At 46.7% G+C, this 9,103-nt stretch overlaps 1 protein-coding gene and 1 long non-coding RNA gene across 2 annotated transcripts; both read left to right on the top strand.

The window, feature by feature from the left end:
• Positions 1–1,046: 1,046 nt before the first annotated feature.
• On the top strand, positions 1,047–2,486 carry LOC119359217. The gene is made up of 4 exons (XM_037625511.1): positions 1,047–1,125; positions 1,452–1,501; positions 1,643–1,900; positions 1,984–2,486. Exons 1-4 carry the CDS (start codon positions 1,119–1,121, stop codon positions 2,065–2,067), a joined length of 399 nt encoding a protein of 132 aa, XP_037481408.1. The 5' UTR covers positions 1,047–1,118; the 3' UTR covers positions 2,068–2,486.
• Positions 2,487–3,310: 824 nt separating this feature from the next.
• LOC119359218 lies at positions 3,311–4,677 on the top strand. Its single transcript, XR_005172420.1, has 3 exons — positions 3,311–3,562; positions 4,049–4,349; positions 4,441–4,677. It is a non-coding gene; the product is annotated as an uncharacterized LOC119359218 (long non-coding RNA).
• Positions 4,678–9,103: the final 4,426 nt, after the last annotated feature.

Consider the following 9,103-nt stretch of genomic DNA (forward strand, 5'->3'; position numbering starts at 1 on the left):
CATTCTTGAGAAAATCAAAGAGGAAGCGAAGTTGTGGGTGGTTCGGGTGCTAGGGGCTTGGGTGATGTATTGTTTTACAACTAATTGTTTTGTTTCGCCACTTTGTGGCTTTTGTCGTATAACTCTTACTTCTCATTGAATAATGAAATGGCAAATCTTTTGCCTCATTCGAAAAAGGAAATAGTGTAGCTATACAATTACTTTAGTACTTGTTGGAGTAAACTGTACATGCGCGGCGACATTGACCCAAATTGCAACTATCTTTTTCTACAGGTGGTTTTTTCTAATTATTGTCTCGGTGAAAATATGAGTTTGTACCTTCTGATCTTTGAATGATTGTCCTCTTTTTTTTTCATTCGTTTTTAAGCATAGCGAAGTATTCTAATATCACTGCACAATACAACGCAAGATATCTGAGGAGGTGCTCAGTAAAATAAACATATATTTTTTCAACTTTGGTGCTTGTTTGTATAGCACAACCCTCTACAAAAAAGGACCAATGATTAAGAAAATTAGGTTTTATTTTTCACATTGCATTGCATTATACGTGGCCTAAAAGGGCTCTGTAGGACCTCCGTAAGAATCAGTAATTTTTCTCCGTCTGGTGAGGCATTTTACACCCCGATACTGACGCCTTTGCGTTACCCTGGAGGTTTCGCGCCAAGGGCAACCATACATACTCTCTTTTGTTCCTAAGTATGTTCAATTTTTCAAACTAATTCAAAATCAGTGTGTCGTTTCGTGGTACGTTAAAGCGAGCCGATGGTATCCTGCTGTACCACCATTCATCTATCCTAGTGAAGCGATCGTCATCCGCGTCTTAGAAGAGCAAAATCAGCCGTCAATTTTACCGCCCCGTAAAAAAAGTAGAGATAAGAAAAGAAAAAAGGTAGCACCTGCAAGTACGATCTCTGAAACGATGAAACTGAAATCTGAGAAAGCACTGTCTGCTGCTGCCCCCCGACTGAAAATATTGCCAACCTTGACCGATGTGGAGACCAAGCCACAACCTCTACGCTGCATATAACTAGACGCCAAATCCATGGCAGTTCTTCCATATAGCTACATCAGTGTCTCCAAAACTCTCCGTGGTTAGGGAGAAGAGCGGTGCTAGCGCGATGCCTGGTATGCATCCTCTTAATTAGTCAGTGACAGGCTTTCCTGTTGATAGTTTGTTGTGCATGTTATTTTGGTGAAAATTTGCGCCTAAGATTTTTGATTTCCCGATGAATGTTCTTGCATTTTCCTTTTCTCCGCCTTCCTCTTGCCGGAGCACATTGTCTTTCTTGACGATAATTTGGCCGTGGATAGCGTTTCAAAAGATTATTTGGAGTTTTCCTGGCGTTATTTGTTGTCACTCACTGCTGGCAACTGTCACCTTATGATCTTGCTCTGCCACTTCCTCTGGTTACCAAGATCTGATATTCTTGTTTCTTGTCTGAACTTTGAAGGCCGCGGTCTGCTGAGTGCCGGAGGAGCTGCAGGAGCGAGGAAGAACAAGGTAAAAGAAAAGAAAAAACTCCTACATGCACATTCACCATCGATCACGAGTTCCTCTGCATGCATTTATTTCTCCCGAGTCCCGACGTGTTCTTGCGTTCGTTCGGCCTCTCTGTCTGACTCTGCGTGCTCTGCTATCCAGATGGTCAAGATCGCTGTGACCGCGCTGGCCGTGGTGCTGCTGCTCACGGCGGCGGCTGTCTCCACGGCGACCGACGGCCGTGCTCGGCTCCGCGCCTTCCTCATGATGGTCTGCGTGGTCTCCCAGATCAACCTGGGCCGTCTTCTGGCGAGGGAGGCCGCTCTGGCGCGGACGCCGGCGGCCCGGCGGTGCTACGCGGTGAGCGCCGTGGCGTGCTTCGTGGAGCTCGCGCTCAAGCTGTACATGATCCTGGTGCTGGTGAGTCTCTGCGCTGTGTTCGTCTGTTCTCTTCTTTCTCAAGTTTCTAGTGCTGATTAACTTGCACTCGCCGTTCCTGTCAGTGCCCGGCGGGGGGGGAGGATGGTATTCACTGTTTAGGTACGCCGCGCGCTGGTGGATGTGGCTGCCGAAGGGTCGAAGGTTGATCATTTTGAAGTCTGGAGATGCGCCGTTCTGTTTAGTTCCTCTTCTGCTAAGTTAGAAGTTTGGAAGGGCCTGTGATGTGGTGTCTAGTCTCGTCTTACCATTATTCTGTTGTTGTCTTGTTGCATTGGGATGCAGTATGAAGTTAGAAGGGATTTGAACTTGTTTAGCTGAAGCCTTCAAGGTTGGAAACTTGGAATGTAGTACTATGCAGTAATTTGCAACCAAAATTTCATGGTTAACTGCTCTCTGCGCGTAGGTCGTTTTCGTTGTGCAATCACCTCTGTCTATGCGCAATCGTAACAGCACAACCCCTAGCCGCAGTCGCGCAGCTGCAGGTGATCTTTTCTTTAACCACATCATATCAGTTCCGTTGGACTGTAGCCTGTACTCTCTGGTTCTATCGTTAAAGTGAATCTTCTCTTCCGCCGCACTTGATTTTCTCTTTCCGTGCAATCCCAACGCTTTTGCTCTGGAGTTACCATACCAGACCAATTCTGCTTCTCTAACAAAACAGCAAAAAAGAAAAGAAAGAATGCAAGTAAAAGTAAACCATTTGGACTTGCTCCATTCAGAAAAGAAAGGAGAAAAAGAAGATGGTTCAGAAAGGTAAAATGGAAACTGGAAAAGCTGGGTTGATCCTGTCCTCCCTGCCACGGAGACGGAGAATCTCCACGACTTTCGTGGACGTTAAAGTGAACCGATGGCGTTTGTGAGCAAGTGCGGGTCGTCATGTGTGATTTGGAAACAAGCACTTGATTTTACTGTTCCGAAAAAAAACGAGAAAAGAAAATGGTGGCAATTGAGCTCTGAAGTGAAGAAACTGAAACCTGAAAAAGCTGCGTCTCCTTTTTTTTTGACAAAAAAGAGCATTCTCTCCGATTTCCATTAAAAGAAATCACCATGTCTTACTACAGAGCAGAAAGAGAAACTAAAAGACAAAGCATAACACTCCACTCCCCTACGAATTTTCAATTGCCAAACTAAGGAAGGAGGAAAAGCCATCCCTTCAAGGCAAAAGAACCTACGGAAGTGGTCCGAGGCCTGAATTCAGAGAGAAATCCAGTCCCCGGAACACTTACAACTCTGTTATTAGGAACAGAGGCATACATCAGAACTACAGTCTTATCATAGATTCATACAAGACCATAAACTGTCTGAAAAGCAAAAGAAAGCAAGCTAGAAGTAACGAGGTCTTCCTGTGATCACCCCTGGATTCTCCCAGTCTTCAGGCGCCACCCATAGGCTGCTTTGAACACTTCTTCCGCCACCAGACTGCTGCGTCTGCTGCTGCCTCCAGACTGAAAATGAGCCACCCGACCAAAGTGGAGACCAAGCAACGCACGATCGCGTCGCCCGTATGCTGCATATAACGTAGGCGCCAACCACACGGCAATTTCGTTTCAGAGAGCTCCATCGCTGTTTCATCCAGAGCCCCGCCAATATCTCCGAAATTCTCCGTGGTCAGGGAAAAGAGTGGTGCTAGAGAGATGGATGGTATGTTCTGGCATCTATGATCCATCTCTCTTGATTAATCGTCCTTGTTTTTTCCTGTTGCTAGTTTGTTCTGGTGGAAATTTGTGCTCAAGATCTCCGGATGAATGTTCCTTCTTTCTTGGTTTCTTTTTCTCCGTCTTCCTCGTAGCAGAGCAATCTTGTCTCCTTTTTGGTGATCTTCCGCGTTCGTAGGAGAGCAATCTCGTCGCATTCCCGCTGATTTTCCATGGCAATGGTTCAATTGGGGGTTACTTGGTCTTTTCTTGTCCTTGATGATCTCGCGCTGCTATTTCCCTGTCATGTCACAAAGATTTGATCATCTTCTTGTTTCTTGTTTCCTGATGATCTCGCTCTGCTATTTCCCTGCCATGTCACAAAGATTTGATCATCTTCTTGTTTCTTGCTTCTTGATGATCTCGCTCTGCTATTTCCCTGTCATGTCACCAAGATTTGCTCATCTTCTTGTTTCTTATGTCAACTTTGAAGCCCGCGATCTGCAGACCGTGATCCTCAAGATAGCGGTGCCCGTGATGGCCATGGTGCTGCTGCTCACGGTGTCGACTGTCTCCATGACGCCGGAGACTGTGCGTGCGCCTGCCTCCGTGCCTGCTTCTTCCGCAGCGACTACTGTCTGATGATCTGCGTGCTCTCCGAGATGAACCTGGGCCGTCTTCTGGCGAGGGAGGCCGCTCAGTCGCCGACGCTGGCGGATCGGCGCTACTACGCGGTGGGCGCCGTCGCATGCTTCGTGGAGGTCGTGCTCAGGCTGTACATGATCCTGGTGCTTGTGAGTCTTTGCGCGCTCAGTCTGTTCTCTTCTTTCTCATGTTTCGGCTTGATTTGGGCGCTGATCAACTTGCTCTCGTCGTTTTCGTCAGTGCCCCTCGGCTTAGCTTCGTCGCGCGCGTGTGGATGTGCCTGCCCAAGGACCGAAGATGGATAGTTTTGGAGTCTGAAGATGCGCCGTTTTGTTCAGTTATTATTACTACTACTCTGCTAAGTTTTACTACAAGTTTGGAAAGGGCCTGTCTGGAGATGTTCGTCCTTGGGTAAAAGACTATCTTTTTAGTACTACTGTAGCATTTTGTTGTTGTCTTGTTCCCTATGTATGAAGTTGGAGGCATTTGAAGTTATTTAGCTGAAGCCTTGAAGGTTGCAACGTCTTATGTGAGCAGCATTTCTCATTCTTGACGTGGTAGACTAGTAATTTGCAGCCAGTTCTTGTTCTTCATGTGCGCGTAGGCCGCTGTTTGGGCAATCAGCAATCTTCTTTGAAATGCAAGATGTGCAATCGATTTGTTCCTTGAGGCTTGCCCCCCATATGGACGCACTCGTCTCCAACGCCCAAAGTGTTTTCATAATGAAGGGGAGGATCCATGACAACGTCATATATGTTGGCAATTTCGCGCGCCGGTTGCACAAACGCAATATTTCCACCCTTCTCTTCAAGCTCGACACTAGAAAAGCATTCAACTCGATCAAGTGGGAATACGTCCTTGACTTATTACAACGCAAGGAGCCCCCTTGCACATTCTGGAGTTGGATCGTCGCTCTGCTTTCATCATCCTCTTCACACATCCTCCTCAATGGGCTTCCGGGCCACCCGATCAAGCATCGCCGCTGGTTTCGTCAAGGGGACCCCATATCATCGATGTTGTTCGTCCTTGCAATCGCCCTCCTTCAACAAATCCTCGACATCGCAACTCGTAAGGGCATTTTACACAAGATACGCGGACGCGGCGCCACGATGAGAACCTCCATCTATGCGGGCGGTGCGGACATCTTCATGGCCCCAATTAAGAGGGACATTGACAACCTCTCAGTCATGCTAAGGGGCTTCAGCGAGGTGACAGGCATATGCACCAACTTCCACAAGAGCTCGGTGGTGCCCATTCGTTGCAATCATCTTCCGCTGGGGCATATATTGAGTAGCATTCCGGGGACTCGCGCCATGTTTCCAATAAAATATTTGGGCCTCTCGCTCTCAGTAAGGAGCTTCGGAAAGTCGACTTCCAATATCTTGAAGACAAGGCGGCCAGGAAACTGGTCACTTGGGAGGGACAAACCATCACAACCATTAGACTCACTGCCCTTGTCAGATCTGTCATCACCTCTCAAGCGGTCTTCTCCATCACGCCTCTCATTGTGCCGCAGGGCACACTTCATAATCTCAACAAGGTTGAGAGGGCCTTCCTTTGGTATGGTTCAGACGAGATGACCGATGCAAAATGTAAGGTCAATTGGAATGTGGTCTACAAGCCTACGAGTTATGGAGGCCTTGGGGTCCTCAACACCGACAAGTTTGCTCACGCTTTACGGCTAAGGTGGATATGGTAAGAATGGAAGGATCCTACAAATTATGGGTTGGGTTGGGAAACCCTTGCACGAAGGAAGACGTGGATTTCTTCTATGCCCCAACCACAATCATCGTCGGGAATGGTGCTAAAACACCTTTTGGGACTCCCCGTGGCTGCTTGGTCGACAACCCATGGATGTTGCCCTGCTTATTTTTAAGCCTAGAAAAGAAAGAGTTGGAAGCTACAGGAAGCCCTACGCGGGAATGCTTGATGACCCACATCAAGCATGACACTGTTGTCTCCACCGCCCACTTTCGGGAGCTTTTCTCGCTTTGGACACTTCTGCACGACTTCCATCTTGACGACCAGGTTGAGGACGACATTGTTTAGAAACATGTTGTAGATGGGATATACTCGACAGCCACCGCATATAAGCGCAATTCCTTGGTCTGCCACACTCGCCCATTCACTACATGGTCTGGAAAGCTTGGGATCCCCCAAAGGTAAAATTCCTCACTTGGCTGGCCTCGCAAGATCGGATTTAGACTGCAGACTGATTGGAGCGACGTGGTTGGGAAAATTGTGGGCATTGCCCTCTTTTCAAAAGGGAGCAACAAACGGGCATCCACCTTTTCGTCAAGTGCCGCTTCTCAATGATGCTCTGGCAATCGGTCATTGACAAGTTTCGTCTTGCGCACAATGACACATTGAGGACTCCCTTATGCGTTGGTGGGACAGAAGAACCGACATGCAGAACACCGATAGACGAGCGATGGCCTCCCTCACCATGCTCGTCTCTGGGACTCTTTGGAATGAGAGAAACGCCCGCGTGTTTCACCACAAGAGTGCATCGCCGCCTATTATTCTCCAAAATGTCATGCTCGAGGCCAACCTATGGGTTACAACAGGTACTAACAAACTAGGGTGTATTGTTGTATGAGAGTAATTGGCATCACACAACAAACTCTTTTCTCCTCTTATTTAATGGATGAGGCAAATATTTTGCCCTCGTTTCGGAAAAAAGATGTGCAACCGCAACTTGTCGAAACTTGAGCTTGGTGTTCTCTCGGGTTGTTTGTTGTGCACGCTCCAGATGAAGGGCATCAACACTCGACAAGGTGCGGTGGAGGTGGACCGAGAGAGTCCAGCTGAGCACGTACTCGAGGGTACGACCGCACTACCCGGTGCAACGAATGCAGAGCACACGACCTGGTATGTTTGTCACGAATGGGCCGGTACACGAGTCCGAACTCCAAAGAAATGTATGCATGCATGCACCGGGTACGTGCAGTGTATGGCAGACCCTTGTCCAAATATCTGAAGACCTAGTGTTCTTTCCCCTGTTCCCGTGTGCCAAAAGCCACAATAGTCGTTAAATTGTCATTCAATGGCTCACCTTGAAAGATACCGGTTCACCAATAATGACTGCTCTCATCCCTTGATTTGTGATCTGACGGTTGTTAGCTACTCACAGGTCATTGTTTACTTTTGAACACACCATGTGCTTTGGTTAGCTTTTCTTCTCTTTCCTTGTGTTGTAATGTCTATAAGGCCAACCTCTCCTCATTTTGGACCATGTTGACCTGTATTCGGCTGTAAAACCAAGTTGTGGATTACGTGCTAAACTACATCCCCTTTTCCCAACCAATAGAACCTAGTTTTAGCTCTCATTTCTCACTGAAATTGAATGATTGAGTATTAAATTCATTACTTTGTAGCCCAGGGCTTGATAATTGGTATCGAGAGCCAGTCCATTCTCAGCGACGGAGTGAGTTCTAGGTATCATAGAGGCCGGGAAATCGTAAAATCCATTGTGACATGGTCTTCGGTGGCGGCTGCGAGCATCAGGGAGGCGACCCGAGTGCCGTTGTTCGGGTGTAGTTAAGGCCCCAGCCTGGTTGCCGAATAGTAATTCTTCGGTGGTAAAACTCCAGCCACTAAGATTTGACCACGCATCACCGACAGCGGGAGTAGGCGGCAGTGCAGCTCCGGTGTACAAAGGTACTTGGAAACCCTCCCTTCCCAACCATGTGGTTTTAGTCATGCCGCACCTCGACAAATCAGGCAACAAGGCATACCTCTAGCTAGATTCGCTGGAGCTGGATGTCAAGATCCTACAACAAGAGCATGATGAAGATCAAAAGTAGTTCAAGGAGTTCCAAACAATGCTTAAGAAATGTTTTGCAACTTTGTAGAAGAACTTTCAAAAAATCCAAGATAATTTCAGACGTTTGCTTTTGGATCCAGACCAAGAGGAACAAACTAATGAACTTTCTGCTCAAGGTAGTGTGCAACCAAAAGATAACAACAACAAATCACTAGTCATACTTGTAGGAAGACCGAAGCAGCTGGAACCTTCAACTCCACCTTCAGTGGCACAGCAGAAAATCAAGTTCCTCCTGCAGCAAGAACAACGACATTGAGGGATATTTCAAGAAAGGAGCTCCATTTAGATGGCACTTCAAAATTCCCATCCAGGCACCCAAAATTTGGCAATTCCAAAGTGGATCATACTCATGCAGGAGGGCGCCATTACCAAATCAAACATAGATACCTCTAGATTAACTTGAGGAATAAGATTGGTAGGAGGGAAATGCTAGAACATATGAACCTCCTACTTTTGTTGACAGCGGAAGGGTTGTCAATTAAGCCAACTGAAGTAAACATATCTAAATTTGAAGGAGATGACCCTAACTCATGGATCCGGAATCTGAAGTTGTATTTTGTTGCTGCTAGAACTCCAATTGAGCATAAAACTAAGTTAGTTGTTTCTTATTTAAGAGGACATGTTGTCTAATGGTGGAGAGAAACTGGGTATGATCCTAGCAATGCCCGTTAGCATAGATTTTGCTCTTGTTTATCTGAAACATTTGCCCTAGATTCTGTTTGTGACATTGTTAGCTCTTTTCATGCAACACAAAACACTTCTACTGTTGTCCTTTATTTAGAATAATTTGAAAGGCTCATGAATGTAATGAAACAGAAGAATCCTGCAATACTAAGTGACTCCTATGTCACTAGCTTTCTGGCTGGTCTCAGCCCATAGATAAGAAGATAAGAAGCCATGTGGAGTGGCTTTAACCGAAAGACATGCAAACAACAGTTTGGTATGCCAGAAGGATGCAAAAGTCACTATTCTAGGATCACGGAGTTTGATATTGGAGGAGGTTAGGAACAGGGAGGACGTGAAATGCTATTCCGAACACTAGTGACATAAAGGTTTAGTACAAAAGTGAAAAGGCAA

The sequence above is a fragment of the Triticum dicoccoides genome, chromosome 2A (assembly GCF_002162155.2).
Source record: "Triticum dicoccoides isolate Atlit2015 ecotype Zavitan chromosome 2A, WEW_v2.0, whole genome shotgun sequence".
Taxonomy (NCBI): domain Eukaryota; kingdom Viridiplantae; phylum Streptophyta; class Magnoliopsida; order Poales; family Poaceae; genus Triticum; species Triticum dicoccoides.

Coding starts and splice junctions, on each gene's coding strand:
- LOC119359217 (XM_037625511.1), top strand. Junction 1,502..1,642: donor CAGGAGCGAGGAAGAACAAG/GTAAAAGAAAAG, acceptor TCTGCTATCCAG/ATGGTCAAGATCGCTGTGAC. Junction 1,901..1,983: donor TGTACATGATCCTGGTGCTG/GTGAGTCTCTGC, acceptor CGTTCCTGTCAG/TGCCCGGCGGGGGGGGAGGA.